This window comes from Morone saxatilis, unplaced genomic scaffold (genome assembly GCF_004916995.1).
Source record: "Morone saxatilis isolate NCDOM2014 unplaced genomic scaffold, NCSU_SB_2.0 Contig16, whole genome shotgun sequence".
Lineage (NCBI taxonomy): Eukaryota > Metazoa > Chordata > Actinopteri > Moronidae > Morone > Morone saxatilis.
Window position 1 is genome coordinate 18,660,340 of NW_023339718.1, and position 17,874 is coordinate 18,678,213.

General features: G+C 39.6%; 1 protein-coding gene across 2 annotated transcripts in view; it reads left to right on the forward strand.

Moving 5' to 3' along the window:
- Nucleotides 1–17,614, forward strand: part of dapk1 (death-associated protein kinase 1) — a 73,206-nt gene extending 55,592 nt beyond the window's left edge. For both annotated transcript variants that reach the window (XM_035658345.1, XM_035658346.1), the window contains 8 exons: nucleotides 3,719–3,796; nucleotides 6,345–6,561; nucleotides 10,103–10,288; nucleotides 10,503–10,700; nucleotides 10,965–11,103; nucleotides 11,491–11,611; nucleotides 11,933–12,121; nucleotides 12,812–17,614. In XM_035658345.1, coding sequence (XP_035514238.1) covers nucleotides 3,719–3,796; nucleotides 6,345–6,561; nucleotides 10,103–10,288; nucleotides 10,503–10,700; nucleotides 10,965–11,103; nucleotides 11,491–11,611; nucleotides 11,933–12,121; nucleotides 12,812–14,107 — 2,424 coding nt within the window. In that variant the 3' untranslated portion in view covers nucleotides 14,108–17,614. The remainder of the gene's footprint in view (nucleotides 1–3,718; nucleotides 3,797–6,344; nucleotides 6,562–10,102; nucleotides 10,289–10,502; nucleotides 10,701–10,964; nucleotides 11,104–11,490; nucleotides 11,612–11,932; nucleotides 12,122–12,811) is intronic.
- The last annotated feature ends 260 nt before the right edge of the window (nucleotides 17,615–17,874 follow it).

Below are 17,874 nucleotides of genomic sequence, written 5' to 3' on the forward strand. Positions count from 1 at the left end.
ATATATAGATATAGATATAGATATATATATATAGATATATATAGATATAGATATATAGATATATATAGATATATATAGATAGATAGATATAGATATAGATATAGATATAGATATAGATATAGATATAGAGATACAAGGTAGAAAATCTTAGCACAGCTTGGATTTATAGATTTAAAGTGAAAAAGTTGTCTTAATATAAAATAGAACTATTTAAAAAAATAAAGTTTAATTAAACATTAAGTGCACATAAAATATGAAATAATAAAATACTGAGTGAGACAATTTGACCAAGTACATCTAGGAAGGAAACCCTGTATACCAAAAGTTGTAACTTACAGGTCATATGTTAAAAATTAGGAAAATGTATCATTATACTGGTCTGTAAATTATTATTTTATTTTCTAATAAAGTTACCTGAAGAAATATCTATATGACTTACAAATTATTGCTACTAATTAAGTTTATAAGCGCTTATTGATTTTCAAAAGAATTTCCTGGAAAGAACCACTCGATTTAAGTCTAAGTACACATACATTTATTATTAATTTTTGATTTTGTATTCATTAGATATGCTAAATTTCTGCCTTTAAACAAATGTCAAATTTTTTCCAGCTGTCCTGCTGTGCACTGACTAAAAGAGTCTTGTAGCATTTTATTTGAATTTGAATTAATCAATGGTGTTGAGCTTCTTTTCAGGACAAAATATTCAGAAGATATATTTTAAATTCAGTACATTCACTTTTTTTTTATTAGTAGCAGTCTTATCTATTTCAGTAAACTTTAAATCAGCTTGAACCAAATTTACAGTGGATTTCTCTTATGCTCACAATAAAAAACAAAACACTCACCTGGCCTGTCTTTATTATAAAGTACAATGAAGTTAGATAGTAAATGAGTTGTCAGTCATGAAAAACAGTATAATTACTGTGCAGAGAAGAAACTCTTACATGACTTTACTGAGTTGTTTCTGCAGAGACCGAACAGCAGGTAAGGTGTTGAGTGCTCCGACAGCCGCGGGCTGAGAGCTTTTATCAAACTATTGAGGATCAAATAAAGAGCAGACTTGGTGCGAGGAGTCAGAGACCTGATTCACTCATTTTATCTGGATGCAAGTGTGTTCGACCTCTGAGGTGGGTAGGAGTTCAACTCCAATGATTTTTTTTTTAGATGCTGCACATAAAACACTTTTCTTTCCCGCTGCACTATGCTCTCCCCTCTGCTGTAATGGAGAATTTAATGGTGTTCCTAACCTCAGCACTGTCAGCCGATATTTCTGCAGGCGTTTTTAAAATCTGTAACCCCAAATCAGGATTTAATTGTACTCATGTTCAGAGAGCACATAGATTATTGTTTGTTTTTTATCTCTTCTTTTTTATCTCTTACAATAAAGGAATTTTATTGTAAACGAGCAAGGCAGCAACTAATACTGAACTTATTAACTGATCTGGTATCAGACCACCCCACATTAAATACTGTTTCTTTGTCAGTGTCAGTGAAGTAGAGCTGAAATGTTTTGTTTCAGTTTTTCAAATGCGACTATTTGATACTTTTGTTTGTCTTGTATGGTAACAATTTGATTATCTTCGGGGTTTGGACTGTTGGTCAGACTAAACTCCACATTTGAAGATGTTAATGTCTATTGTAGGAAATGGTGATGGGCATTTTTCACTTTTCACTTACGTTTTATTGACAAAATACTCAGCAGACTAATGGATAATGAAAATAATTGTAAGTTGCATCCCTAAAATATTAAATATGCTGTAGGAAATAGAGAGCACTGATATCACATTGATACAAGAAAATCAGACAGGAGAGAAAAAAGGCATTAGATTAACTAACAGTCTGGAACTAGATTTACTTGCTTTCTTTTAAAATGTTCAATAAAATCTCATGTCTTTTTATATTTTAACCTGTGATCAACCTGTAATTCTTATAAACATCTAAATGTACTCCTCTGATCTCCTCAGACAGATCAAATAATCTGATGTTAGAAGGCATGTAACATTTAAAAAACGATTTTTCCAGAGGCTGCACTGCCAGATGTCCCACACTGAGGTTTCCTTTTCTGTCTCTGCATTTTCTGGTTGTTAATATTGTATGACAGCTGATGTGCTATGCATGTTTAATCTGGAAAGCGCATACTGAGATGTATAATTCATTGTCCAGTGGCCTGCGGTCAGTGGTTTATTGTGGAGCAGCTGAAGGAGGAATACAGTTAGCTCAAGACTCTATGGTTGGATCTGTTTTAACGTGTCACTGGATAGTGAAAGAACACATTTGTTGCTTAGTAGGGTCGGTTCCATGGAACCAATTTATAGCTTTTGGACAAACGGTCCAAATCCATTTCAGCAGATATTTAATTTAAAGCGAAGATACTACCGATGATCTAATATTCCTCTCTAGTTTTGTGGCAAACACATAACACCAGCCGTTCACATCATCTGTCAGTTGCCAAGCAGCGATAGTAATAGTCGTAACACCCTGCCATCTGTAAGAGCAAGTCCCATGAATTTGCAATTGAATCCCACTAAGTGGTCAATTTTTGGTGCAAGCTGCTCTTCATTTACATTCACATCTTTGACATTTAGCTGATCCAAGCAACCTAAAGGTCAGTCCTCTCTGTGCTCTTATAATATCAGGTGACCTTATCAGAGAGGCACTGTGGGAAAGAAATACTAAAACTAAGAAGAGAATTAAGACAAAAAATGTAATAGTAAGACTTCAGATTAAAATTCTTTATTGATATTTCTAGATAAAACAATCAGTAATCAATATCTTTTCATGAAAGATCCAGTTAAAGATCTTTTGCCGTAATGGTGTGTAGAAGAAGGAAGCGCTCTGTGGGCGTTTCAGGCTGTCAATGCAGTTTTTCCCTGTGGAGCAGCAGCCAGAGCCGGACAGTGACAGATGGCTGCGTTAGTGAAAGACACATGAAACTTGTCGGGACCGTGGTGTTTCTGTGTCAGTGTGTTCAGGGGAAAATGAAGAGAGTAACAAATTAGGGCAGTTCTGGACCTAGATGGAGGGAAAGAATGAGACTGCACATACTGTGAATGTGTGTGTCTGTGCGTGTGCGTGTGTACTGTACAGACTCTGCAGCTGTACTTAATCTGCTGGAATCAAATGTGAGAGTGCAGTGCTTAAGGAGGAACTCCACCAATTTTACACATCCAAGACTGTTTACATGTGTTTGAAAGTATGCATGTCAGATTGTGTTTTCTATTGTATAAAGACTTTTGTGGCTCCAGAGGGTCTGATAAATTGCTTCAAGTGATGTCACTTGAGTCAGCGTCTGTTAGTTATAAAGACTACAGGTTTGAAATAAGTCTCTCTTAAGTCTCTTGAAATCAGTGTCTTCTCTTGTGATCTGGCGAAGCCTCTTGAATCTCACATGACACACAGCTTGAGCCATAATATTGTCAAAACTGTGTTTGGTTTGGTCTCAAGAAATCTGATGTTTGAATGATTAAACAGCACAACACAGTAAGATATTTCCATTTTTCTTGACTGAATGTTGCTTCCTTCAGTAGCAGTGTGTGTGTAGCACTACAGAAATTAAAAAAACTAAAATTAATTAAAAACAATGAAATGTTCAGCATCCTAAATGAAATGTAAACACAAATGTACAAATTAAATATGAGGGATTATCTGTTTGATCGTAATTTCTCATACATATATTTATTTATTTATTTTTCTCTCTTTTTTCCTTCTCTCTCAGGATGGGAAGACAGCAGAGGATCTGGCTTACGCTGACCAACACGAGCTCATCGTTTCTTTGTTGGGCAAGCTTAAAAAGGTAAAAAGTGACACACACACACATACCTATCCATAAATGTGAAACGGGTGAATTCTTCATTAGATCACTGTTTACATGGAAAGAAGTGGAAAGAAAAGACCTAAACTCTGTATGACGCAAAACCAGGTTTCACAAACACTCATCACACTTTCAGGTCTATTTCAGTGCAGAGGTGTGGAGAGAGACAGCTCCAACTAGAAGGTGTCAGATTTTAGTATTCCACCCCATCCCTTTAGCACACTGTGTGGCAGTGCATTACACAACACATACAGGTATATTAGAGGTTTTATTTGATTTGTTAGTTGCTATATTTGATTTAAAAAAAAAAAACCCAACAAGAGAACATAAGAAATAAACTTAAAAACTTTATAAGGCTTTGTGGATGTTTTCGTGGTACATTTTAGCCATTTTTAACGCAACAGGACACATGCCACCTTCTAGTTACATGATATTAAGTTTTTCTAAACTGGTTAGTTCCAGAGGTGTATGGGGAGTTCAGTCCAGTGTTCCCAGTCTGACTCGAGTCACATCCACCAGAGCACACCTAAATCTAAATGTTTCTGACTTCTCCTCCAGTCCATTTTTCCAGAAAACCTGCTGAGATTCAGTGCAGAGCGTGAAAACATGACAGCAGCAACTGTGAAAACAGTCATCCTCTGCATATGCTGAGATAATTTAAGACACTTTGGCACATTGATGCCAGTTTTGAAAGAAAAGCTGACTTCCCAAGAACCCAGAGAGAGAGAAAAAAACAGCCCTGTTCCTCTAACTTTGATAGAGTACACGTGTAGTTCAGCGTAACTTATTTCGAAAAGAGAAGTTATATTCTGCTCAGATGTGAATCACACTTATTGAAATTAGAAGCTTTTTTTTTTATTGAATGTGTTAACATAACCCAGGTGGGAGTAGGGAGTGCTTTCAGATCCCACACAGCCACTCGCAGTATCTGAGGCCTCTTCTGATATATGACTCATCTATTGGATGATTAAAAAAGTGTGTCACATGTTAACAAATGTTATCTGTTGAATTGGCAGAATCACAGCAGGGTACAGAGGAGCCAGCCATCTTTGGAAATGGCTTTCAATGTTTATGTGCCTGAGTGTACAGATGCCCTATTTCTTTACACAGAGAAACGTTGTATATTAGTGGGTTGATCCTTTCAGATAACATTAGGTTATTTGAATGGCAACAAATAAAACAAATTAACCGTGGCTCTATAAGGTGATTTACACACAACATACACTATGGTTGCCATTTTCAGCTTTGTAACAACCTTAACAAATAAAAGACACATGTTGCACTTGCCTGCCTATACCCTTTACACCAAGGTGTTTAACTACATTGGAATGACTCCAAATTGCATTTTTAATAGTCTGTATTATCAAATAATTTTAGTCTAAATCAAGCAAATTTAGAATTCCAACAGTCTGCTGCTCTAAGTGTAACCCTGATCATCCTACAGCCTGTAACATTTTAAAAAACATCAATCCACATTTATTAATCGATAAACAGCAAGACACATACGGTGGTTCCCAACCCTGCGGATGTGGACCAGTACCAGGCCATTAACCTTTGCTCCCGGGCTGTGAGGAACCAGTATATCAGTACAGGTTTTTTAGCCATGCTAGTGGCTCTAAGGATAGTAATGTTGGTCGGTGGGTGGGTGGGTGGGTTCACAACTTTGGTACAGACTGAAATTTCTTAACAATTATGGGATGGATTTCCATGAAATGTAGAACAGAATTCATGCTGACCAAAGGATAATTCCTAATTACCCTGACTTTCCCATTAGGTGTGATTCTGAAACACCCCAACAACTATTGGATGGATTACCATGAAATGTGGCACTAAAATTCAAGTTCCCTTCGGGATCATTTGTAATAACTTTGGTGATCCCCTTACATTCTAAAATGCAGGTACCTGCAAAAGTAATGAGATCAACCTCAACTATACTTAAGCTCTAATTAGTAAACTTTAACATGTTAAACTAAGGTTGTGAGCAAAGCAGTTTTGTGGTAGTTACTTTTAACTTGGCACGGTTTGTCTGTGCTGCATCTTTCATTATCACTCCCTGTCATGCCCCGAAAACAGAAGGCTGATTTTGATCTGGTGTGTCATCATTACCCAAGGTAATCAATGTGTCACCGCCCACAGCTACTTGATTACAGTGAGAGTTCTGTGGTGCAAAAACATTGGGAACCCCTGATCTAATGCATATACACCCTCCTGGGATGGTACAATTCAAGCAACCATCTACAGTCTGTGTTCCCGATGTCTGAAAACCTCCCACAGCTGCTGGTTCACTGTTGTTGGCTGCAATGTATAAAAAACATAGGAGGAGTTCTGCTACTACAGTATGTCTGGTGTGTTTGGAAGTTTCTCAAAAGAAAGCAGTATGTGGAACAAAATCTGATAAATTGAAGTCTGTCATGAAATGAAAACATGTGGGAGTTGATGCCATACAGGAGATAATGGTGTATCTCAATGTGACCTGAACTGTCAGTGGTTTTTTGATAAATCTGTGTGGGTGGGTTCTTTTTTGGGTCAGGACAACCACAAACTGAGCTACATCCAGCAGCTGCGGCCCACTCAAACCGTCCAGCCAAGGATCAAGCTGAAGCTGTTTGGACACTCCGGAGCCGGGAAGAGCAGCCTGCTGGAGTCTCTGAAATGTGGCATCCTGCGTAGCTTCTTCAGGAGAAGGAGGACACGCATGACCAACACGGCCCGCCACCCCAACTCCCCCATCAACTCCAAACCTGCTGGTAGGTGACAGACGGCTCTGGTGAAGATAAAATAATCCTTTACAAGATTAAGCTTTCACCTGCCAAGAGCCAGATTTGTTCTGCCAAAACAGGCTAGAATTATTAATTTGCCGTTCTGTTTAGTGCATAGCAACAGTGTTTAGTCAATGCTTGTTCCTCTTTTCAGACATTCAGACGTTCATGATTCATCAAGTTCATCTTGACATACAGTTTTCACATTTTCTTTCACATTGAAGCATGAAAACAATCATTCCAGTATGCCACAACTTGATTTATTATGTTTGTGGGTTTGACCATCTGTTATTTTTCACATTTTTAAAAAAAAAAGAGCTAAAAAGATTACAGATGGGGCTAGTTAGTGAGTACAGTTTTGTCATAACCGATAGAAACAATGGGCAAAGACACCAGATAGAATTAACTGGACTTAAGAAGCAAGAGTAAGAAAGAAGCAAGATGGGAAGCAGGAGCAGCTGCAGATGTGGGAATGTATGTTATTGATCAATCCAATGAATTAATGACCTTTTAAAAAAAACTCCTGTGTCAAACGTTCTTATTGATTTTGTATCATTTACAACAAAAGCTTCATACATGTAGAAATAATGAAAGGATAGCTAACTTGGAGAAAAAAAAATCTCTAAAGGCGGACAATTTTCTATTATGTCACATCATATCGTCATTGATCATATAGCATTTTGGTCACTTTTAGAAATAAAAAATGTCAACAATTTATCCACATTTATATTTTTAGTGGTTTGCAATTCTTTTTTAAACTGTCTACATTAGTGGTTGCATTTCTGAAAGTTTTCCAATAATTGTTCCTGTTAGCTGTACAGGTATTTCCAGCAACTATCTGCTATTCGTCGTCCAGTTTAGTGCCCCTGTGTGTGTCTAAGCTTTGTGTGTAGACATTTTTATATAGAATGTCTGACTTTAGTGACCCAGAGTGAGAGTTTCACTTTCTCTTTTCACATATCTGATCCATGTTTCTGAAAACAAAACAGAGAGAGCACCATGTTCACCAGGATGTCTCATTTCCCTACAAACAAAACTAGTCAAAAATAACACCACACAATCAATGAAAAGCACTAACACAAATATCACCCTGCTTCTCACCCTTGTTCACTTAACATCTAACCCAGTAACCTTTAACCACAATTCCAGTAACCCTTAATATTAACCCCATTACTGCAGGAACCCTAACTGGAATCTTAAAGTAGAAAAGGTTTCTCCTTTTTACTGCTGCTGGTCTGCAGAAAAGCTTGTTTGCGGAAGTCAGTCCTGCACACAGCGACAGGTCCGTGGTAAGACTCCCTGACATGTTCAGTGTAGTGTAAAAAAACATGACTGAGCACACACTCACACACACTTTGTGTTCAATCTTTCTGCATTTGCACTCTATCTGCCCTCTCTCACACACACATACATACCATTGTGTTTTCGTTAAGCGCTCTATTTTGTGGCGCTCTGAGCCATTACCTCCCAGACAGACGTGATGCTCACTCAGATAATGGTCAGTTACGTGAGCCGTATAGTGTTACCGATCCCATCCTCTATACTATCGGGAAATCTGTAGCCTGTGTCAGAGCTGAAAGGAGTTTGAAAGAGCTTTTTCTTGTTTCTTTCAATTCTAGCTGAATTCAGTAACGGCCTTTATCGACTGTGTTATATCTGCAGCGATACGTGACATGAGTCCACAGTGAAACACAAAGAAGCAGGACTGAGAGGGAACAAGTGCCATAATGATGTCCATTTGTCTAGTTTTTAGATTTCTATAAAAGCAAACGTAATAAAGGCATCAATTATGTACTTTTGTAGGCCTGTCAAAAGTCAAAGTGTGGCACGTTAAATGCATATTTACCTTTGTCTAGTGTCAATATTTGTAACTTTATGATGCTGTTGGCCAGAAAACTCAACTTGACAACTGAGTGTCTCTGCGCCCTGTATGGCTTTCCGGCTGTTCATGCTTCAGTTGTTTGAGAGAGACTGATCTTCTTTTATTCATTCACTCACACAAAACAACACTGAAGAAAGATTGTGAATGCAGCTTGAGGTTTTTATTCTTTGTCCGTTATAAATTCATGCTCTCTTGTAAGATACTTAGGACTGTCATAAAGAGAAAAGGTGTTGACACAGACATATGAACAGCTTTGCATCCCTGAGGTCCAAACCTGCTGCAGATGTTATTATTAAAAACACTGTCTGACCTAAAACCAGAAAACCAATATGGCATCAATTCCATGTTTCATGTACTGTAACATTTTTCTCACACTTTTTGTTGTTGATACATAAAGATGTCTCAGACAAGGCCTTTACTTCACTTGACATTTTTTCATTTGATGCTTTGTTTGTTTTTATGATGTAACCAGTTATTATTATTATTATTATTGTTATTATTATCCATTTCTTATTATTAAATGTCAAGACTCTAAACTTTACAGCATGCACTGTCCCTCAACATGCTTTTGTAGTTGTTTTGTCATGGGGTGCATGACAAAACATGTGTTTTCTTTTAATTCTGTTTGTTTGACCTGGTAAGAAGCTCCCTGATTGGTTAAGGCCGAGAAAATCAACTGGCTGCGAGAAAAAGAACATTTTGCAGATGGATTTCAACATCACATCACCAGACTTTTCTCAAGCTTGGAAAGCCTTAGAGACAGGTTACTAAACAATAACCAGTAGACTTACCTGTGGATCCATGTCACTTTTGTTTACAGCCTTTGTCAAAATGAGGCAGTATGGACCCAAACAAATACAAAACTGCAGCAAAAAAGACACTTTTCACTGTGGTTCAAAACAAACTGTAGGTGTGGTCCTGCAGAGTTTCAAAGAAATCCAAATGTTGTCTGCATAGTGGATTTATTTGTAATAAAACAGCACCCCAATGTGGTAGCAAGTGTGCATTTATTGGGTGAAAAATAAATGTGGATCATCAGTGGATAATCTAGACAAACGTAGTTCTAAAGACCTCAGTTTGTTCCACAATAAAATAACCTTGAATATTTCAACATTCAAATGTTTATTAACATACAGATTGACATTATACGTACATTAGAATCAGAATCAGAATCAGAAATACTTTAATAATCCCAGAGGGAAATTATATTAACGTAACAGGCAGCATGCAGCTTTTCGCGCATGCGCACTCATCACTTTCATTATGTAATATTTTCTTAATATTGGACCAGTTAACATTTTACAATATCTACTAAACTTATCAAATACTTTCTCAGTGTTGAGTTGAGATTTCCCATCTTGTGTTGCAAATGAAATGGACACTGTCACTTGTATACCCATTTTTCTAGACTTGCCACCATCACCTTTACACACGTCACATTCACCTTTCACCACATTCACAAGTGATGGCAAAGTCCATCGAACAGAAACTAACACATTCATACACATTCACACACTGATGCTATGCATCGGTGTGCATCAAATTCCCTGCTCCTCATTTAAGATATATATCATCAAGTTCTCCATCTTCCAATCCAATCTGACCCTACTGTTTCCTCTCTCTGTGTCTCTTTTCCTCTGTGTTTAGTGTCAGTGAGCATTTCTAACTTGTACCCGGGCTGTGAGAATGTGAGTGTGCGGAGTCGCAGCATGATGTTTGAGCCCAGCCTGACCAAAGGTGTCTTGGAGGTCTTCTCCCCCGTCCACAACGCTCTGTCCACGGCTGATGAACAGGCCACAAAGGCCATTGACATCCAGCACGCCAACATCCACGGTGAGAACCCAACTCACTTAGATTTAACCAAAACTGGAACATTAAATGTGTGAACATTCAAGGTTAAATGTACACTTTTAAAATAAAATAACCTTTATTTACTGTGATAAATAGGATATTGCTTAGTACAGAGACATGCTAAAGGCAGTGATAAATAATGACCTCAACAACAACATTAACATGCTGTTCATGTCACTTATTTCCCTCTCCGAAGGTGTGGGGGATTTCAGCGTGTGGGAGTTTTCGGGGAACCCGGTCTATTACTGCTCCTACGACTACTTTGCAGCCAACGACGCCACAGCGATCCACCTGGTCCTGTTCAGCCTGGAGGAGCCGTATGAGACTCAGCTGGGCCACATCACCTACTGGCTGAACCTGCTGAAAGGCCTCACACTGCCACAGGACAACATCGGTAAGGACGGGGAGGGTTTGAATGATGTCCATGACTGCGTAAATGGATCGAGGGATAATTTGAAATATATCTTATTTATCCTAAAATATATTAAAATATTTCATAACAGCTCTACATACAGGAAAAAATGCGATTGAGGTAAAACCAAATGAGCAAAACATCATTATTGCCTTTATTTATTTATTAGTGCTTTTCATTGGACTGAGCATAATCTTAATAATAGATCCTTGCCTAACTTCTATCATGTTGTGTGTGTTTCTCCAGCTTTCGGAGGTCGGATCCAGCAGCCTCTGATGGTCGTCCTGGTGGCGACACACGCTGACCTCGCGGCCGTCCCCAGAGCTTTCTCTGGAGAGTTCACCTACGACAAGGAGAAAGTGCTGCTTAAGGAAGTCAGAAACAGGTTGGGATTCGAACACACAGCACAGAGGAGGATTGCGTGTATATATTTGTTGTTGTTTGTTTTAGTTGGATGATTTTATTGACCAGATGGCACCTCTTGCAATGCAGAGTCAAATCATTCAGTATTAAACTGCCTCATAGCAGATAAAGTAAAGTGTTTTTGCTAAATACTACAATACCCATGAGCCTCAGCGACCGTTGCTATGGACAACCAAATAAAACACCATAGCTGCTGAGATAACATGACCTAAATGTTACTAGTGGTAATTACACCTGTGTTACAGTTTAAAATGTTTGCATTAGAACGTTGAGGTGTAACACTCCTTCATATATTTCAGTACACCTACAAATAGATTTAAATTATTAAAATGGTGTTTTTTGTTTTCAGGTTTGGGGTGGACCTGCAGATCAGTGACAAATTGTTTTTGATGGACGCTGGCGCCTCAAACTCCAGAGACTTGAAGCTGCTGAGGAGTCACCTGCAAGAACTTCGCACCAACATCATCTCTGTGAGCTCTACAAACACACACACACACAAAATGTCTTTGCCACCCTGATTTGTGTGTGTATTTTAAACCATGTGCACACAATACAAATAATATATAAATGTATCAAAAATCATATAAAGTTATATGTTTCAGTTGAGTATTTTTATGGGGACAACATTGAATTTGTCATGTGAATTAACAACTAAGATACTGAATTAAAGCAACAGAATCTGTTTTTTCTTCTTCATTTGTCAGTTTAGTTAAAACAGTGAGTCAATCTTAAGAAATGATAACATACAGTAAATCCACTTATTTACTGCCCGTACTTCTCCATCGTTGCAGAGGTGCAGTCCCATGACGCTGCTGTCAGAGCGTTTGCTGACCACTCTGCCGGCCTGGAGGAAGCTGAGCGGACCCAATCAACTGACATCGTGGCAGCAGTTTGTCAGCGACGTCCAGGAGCACATCAACCCTCTGGTCAGCCAGGACCATCTCCGCACACTAGCCCTGCAGCTCCACAGCATGGGGGAGGTGGGTGTTTGTTTATCTGCTTCAAAGCAGACTGTGTGTAGCTACAGGATAATAGAATTATAATTATGTTGTTTTTTGAAAAGCTTTAGAACTCATACAACCTGCGTATATATAATCCTACATATAACTTTAAACTAAAAACATATCTCTATTATAATAGTAAGAAGAAGGTTTTGTTCTCTCGCCTGACTTACTCATCAAAGGTCGTCTTCAGCAGCTGATTGTCAGTTCACCAGAGTACCACCAGGGTGCGCTTTTTGTTTATGAATGAATGAATAAAACCAAAACTTTGTTGTCATCAGTAAACAATTACTCAGAATGACTCTGCAGCAGGAACATGTTGATTCTCTGTTTTATTTACTATAATGACTCAGCTCAGGAACTCAGATGAGGAATCATACTGAGTTTTGAAAAGTGCTTTTGTGAATTTGCTGTTTTAAATTAAGCACATTAGGTGTCCCATCTTACTATCGTTGCAACAATTTTGCATCCTTTTTTGGGAATCTTATTTTTCACCACATTTAATTTTTTTCACATTTTCCTATGTTTCATCCACACCTGTTTCCCTCTGATTACTTTCTTTCACTCTGTTTCTCCAAACCTTCTCTGACTTATATTTTGCTGTCAACTCCTGTCCTCTTCCTCTCTCACCATCTTTCCTCCTAATTCATTTCCTCCCTCCTCCCACAGATCAACATCATGCAGAGCGAGACAGTGCAGGATGTTGTTCTGCTGGAGCCTCGTTGGCTCTGCAGCAACGTCCTCGGGAAGCTGCTCTCTGTGGAGACACCCAAGGCCATCCACCATTACAGGGGGCGCTATAGGCTGGAGGAGGTGCAGGCTCTGGCTCCGGAAAGTGACGTGGACGAGTTGCTGCAGATCCTGGATGCCATGGACGTCTGCGCCCGTGACGCCACCAACCCCTCCATGGTGGATGTCCCGGCTCTCATCAAGACAAACGGCCTCCACCGCTCCTGGACCGAAGAGGAGGAGGAAGAGTCTCTGATCTACGGTGGGGTACGACTTGTCCCTGCAGAGCACCTTACCCCCTTCCCCTGCGGCCTCTTTCACAAACTGCAGGTGAATCTGTGTCGCTGGAGTCACCAGCAGAAGCCCGAGGAGGAGGGTGGGGAGGATTTCGATGGAGATATCCACCTGTGGACCAACGGAGCCAAGGTGAGCCAGGCAGGGGTGGAGGCCATGATCCTGCTGGTCAACCACGGCCAGGGGGTGGAAATTCAGGTTCGCGGACACGAATCAGAGCGGGCCAAGTGTTATACCCTGTTGGACACCGTCTGTAGTATAACGGAGAACCTGCTGGCCTCCACACTCCCCGGACTGCTCACAGCCAAATACTACCTGAGTCCTCAGCAGCTCCGGGAACACCACGCCCCCATTATGATCTACCAACCCAAAGATTTCTTCCGGGCCCAAGTCCAGCGAGAAACCTCGCTCACTAATACCATGGGCGGCTACCGAGAGAGCTTTAGCAGCATTCTGTCTTTCGGCTGCGCTGAAGTTTACCAGCAGGGGACTCTAGGAACGGACATCCACATATCAGACGTCCCCCTGTTGGCACGCAGGAAGCTCTGCCGCATGCTGGACCCTCCTGACGCTCTGGGGAAAGACTGGTGCCTGCTGGCCATGAACCTCGGACTCACAGAGTTGGTGGCCAGACACAGCAACGGGACTCCAAATGGCACCCCTGAGCTGGACTCGGATCCGGACTCCCAGCAGACCACGCTGCAGCCCAGCCCGACTGCGGCGCTCCTGCAGGAGTGGAGCGGGCGAGCAGACAGCACAGTGGGTGTGCTGATGGCCAAACTGAGAGAGCTCGGCCGGCGAGATGCCGCCGACTTCCTGCTCAAAGCTTCTCCTGTTTTCAGGGTCAACATGGAGGCACTAGCAGGGGCAGCCAACGGCTACCCCCCCACCTGTAACGGCGGCACATCGTACAACTCCATCAGCTCCGTAATATCCCGCTGAACTGAACAGGGCCAGCTTTCTGTGCTCGCCAAACGTCAGATAGTCTGATGTGACATTTCCCCCGAAACAGGACAGTCACAGACTTGTGTGTGAATGAACATGAAGTGCAATCGTTACCAGAGAGTCCAGCTGCTCGTTCCTTGATCTCTCCATTAAGTTGGCAAATGAACCAGATGTTGTGTTTGTGCTCTCCACACCTGTACAGCTGACCTTTCCTTCCACTATGAATGTTGTGAAAGAGCTGATTGTCCTGAGCTCCAAAGAGGAATCCTTTATTCTGTTCTTAATCTTGTTGTGCTGCTTCTACTCTACTGCAAGTCTCACTCATCTTACAGCTGAAAGACAGAAAAGATACATTTTTAAACAACTTGACAACATGAAAAGATTGGACGTGGTTAAAAAGATGGCGGCCTCATGTTTGGACCTTTTTCATATCCATCCTCAAGTGAAAAACTGAGGACTTAATTGTATCAGTATACATGTTAGAGGCTGCCATCTTTACTCACTCCATCCATCACAGTTTCATATGACATTATCTTCCCTCCTTGCTTCTGTTTTACTGATGTGACATTTGGCCATTCAGCTTAGTGTTTAATAAATTAACAGCATTTTTCAGAGTGCCTTTGTGGCCTTCTACCTCCCTAAAGAGCACAAATAGTCTTATTATAAAAACAGTAGTTCTTTCCAAACATTTGAAGAACTGTGCCTTGTTGACACTAATAGTAAAATAAATTTCAATCTATTGAGAAAGTTACATTTTAGACAAAGAAAAGGTTAATGAAGAAAGAACACGGAAAAGAAAAACGAAAGCTCGGCTCGTGTTACAAAGTTTTGAAAACTACATTTTACTAACACAAAGCTGAAATCGGTGATCAGATTTCTGCTGTGTTCTGTTTAGTGTCTGAGAGTCAGTGCTGGAGATAAAACATGTTCAATCTTCTTTCATATTAGAGTCAGAGTGGAGTCGATGTGATGCTCTGTGGGAGTCAAACGGAAGTGTCATTCATGTTTAATTGGTGTATTTGTGGGCTTATACACATTATTTCTTCATTAATCCAACAACAGAAATCTCATGATCTTTGAGTCATTTACAGTGACACTTTATTTTACGGGTCACGTAATTTCCTAGTGACAGTAGAGACAATGTCGGAGCATTAGCAGCTGCAGCAGAACCCACTGAGAATTATTACCCGGCTCTGCAGACATTTTGGGTCATTGAGTTAAAACTCTTTTCTAATCGACCCCTCTGCCACCATCAGAGGACAGCTGTTGTTAGTGGATAAACACAGTGTACACTAGCAGCTGGGCACCAAACAGCCAGGCCGAGAATGATCGTGTTTGTTGGTGAAATTGGTGGATCAAAACAGACTTACATGCAGAAACACATCTGGGGACAAATGCTAATGTTGCTCTGTGTCTGCTGTTAGTGAACAAGTTCATCTTATCAACCTTTATATGGTGATAATATTGTTTTTAGCTTGTTCTGCTGCCCCTAAAACAATCTAATAATGCAGCTTTAATTGTAAGTATACCAATTTGAACGTTAGCCCAAGTACATGTTACATATATGTTACATTTTATAGTAGTTGTATAGTATGTTAAGCAGTTAGTATACAAGAAATCAATGTAATTTACCATTTGATACCACCAGTTAAACTAAAAGTCTAAAAGTTTTATAATTATTACTAAATCACAAGACTTCCCTTTCCAGGAACTTTACAGTTACATTTCAGATTCTTTCATGGAAATGTTAGAAACTATGGGACCTGTAAAATAAAGTCTTACTATAAATATTATCACTTAGGTCTATTTACTCAATTTTGATTCACACAAAAGGACCTTTAGCCATTTGAACAGAGAGTTTTTTCCACAAAGTACAGTGTCTTATTGAAGGATGTGGATTCTTTCAGCAGAGCGTATTTGCTGTAGAGGGTCACACAGAGATAAAATCATCATGGGAGACAGGGTGGAGCTCATACTGCCGAGCTTCAGGGTCCAACGGAGACCCCCAAACTGTGCACTCATGCTAATTACTTTGAATAGAAAGTGCCGCCAAAAATGATTTAAAAAAAACAACATAAAGAACATTTTTAACATTTTCTACTAAACTAAAAGGTTAGTTTTATCCAGAGCCATCTGACGCTGCACCTTTTTTAATGTTTCCTCAACAGGGGGATCAGTGCTAAGACGTCAAAAAATCAAGTTACCGTCCACAGTGTCAGATTTTTACATCGACGCCGCTTCTGTCGAGCTAAATTTGAGCTTCTGTCAGTGTTGGTCGACCATGCGTGGCTTCACATCTTCTTTCGGTTTGTCTTTTTATATCACGAAGCTGCAGCCCGGCTCGGTCAGCAAAGGCAGGGAAAAAGATGGCATGAAGTTAGTATTGTTAGCTGAATAAAAGGCCAAAGGCTGCTGATGACAGAAATGTTCCTAGAAAAGCATTTTCACTTTGTGTAAGCTGGTACTTTATAATGTGTGTGAACCTGAATTAATGCTCTTTTTTTCAGTGCACATGTGTTGATGTTGTGAAAGAGTCTTTCATTCCTAAAAAGTTGGACTTTGTGGATGTAAAGGGCCCTTTTTAGGATGCAGTTTGATAGAAAACGATGAGCTCTGTGCCAGAGTGCAGTATTTCCTGTCTGCTTTACTTCCCCAGTGTTACCATCTGTTCAGAGATACAACTTTGAAGACTATTTCACATTCTATACTTCTCTCACTTTTTTCGTCTCAGCCTGAACTTGCCAATCGACACAGCAGACTTCTAGCTGTGGTGTAAATACTAGAGGCCCATTTCCTCAACTTCACGCTCACTTTTCTGTTCTGCTCACTTTAAGCTTTTTTTGCCCAAATATGTTGATTCCAACAAGGCAAAATGAATGTACTAGACATCTTTCCTAAGAATATGGTTATAGGTAAAAACAAAAAACAAAGATGTGTTGATAAAACATGATGAAATGAAATGTCCCAAACTGGTCGAATACATCATTTTATTTTCCTTGCTTTATTGAAGCTTTTGTTGAAGTTGTGTATAATCATTGCCAATGTCGTGTGCCCAAAACACACTCGTTCATTCCTCTATTATCGCCTTGTACAGTACACAGGTTCACAAGTGATGTTTCAGAAAGGGATTTGAATATTACGTTTCTCTTGTTTCAGAAAAAGAGGCAGATTTCTGTAAAAGTTGGGAATCACTTATATTATTATCAAATTTCTCACTGTGTCTTTTTTTCCGGACGTTCCGACTGCAAGTCCGACCAAAACAAGTTCATCTAAAGGTGTTCTCAAAAATATTTTCTGTTTGTTTCTGTTCGATGAGGAAAGATGTACTCAATATTACTGTTGAGTGAATTCTTCCCCTCTTAGACTCTGGTCTAATCGCCACATTGCACAGTCTTTTTTGTTGCTATTTATGTTACATTATTTTAGCATGTCTTGGAATGCCATGTTCTTAGTACTTCTGACACTTTATAGTGTAACACATTTTATAATAAATTCTTTACCTAATATCATTGTATCTGTCCTCATTGAAGACACACTATTGGATGTTTTAAAGATTCCGAGATGGCACATAATCGTTACTTTATTGATTTTGGACATTAGTAAACAACAACAACACCCATATGAAGAGGGTTGAAAGACTAAGTTAAGGTTACACACAAAACTATGTTGGCTTTACGGCAGTAAAGGGTTCATGAGATGAGGAAAAAGACAAAAAAAATAACATGTTTCTGCTACATAAAATTTTAAATCTTTTCAGGCTTTCC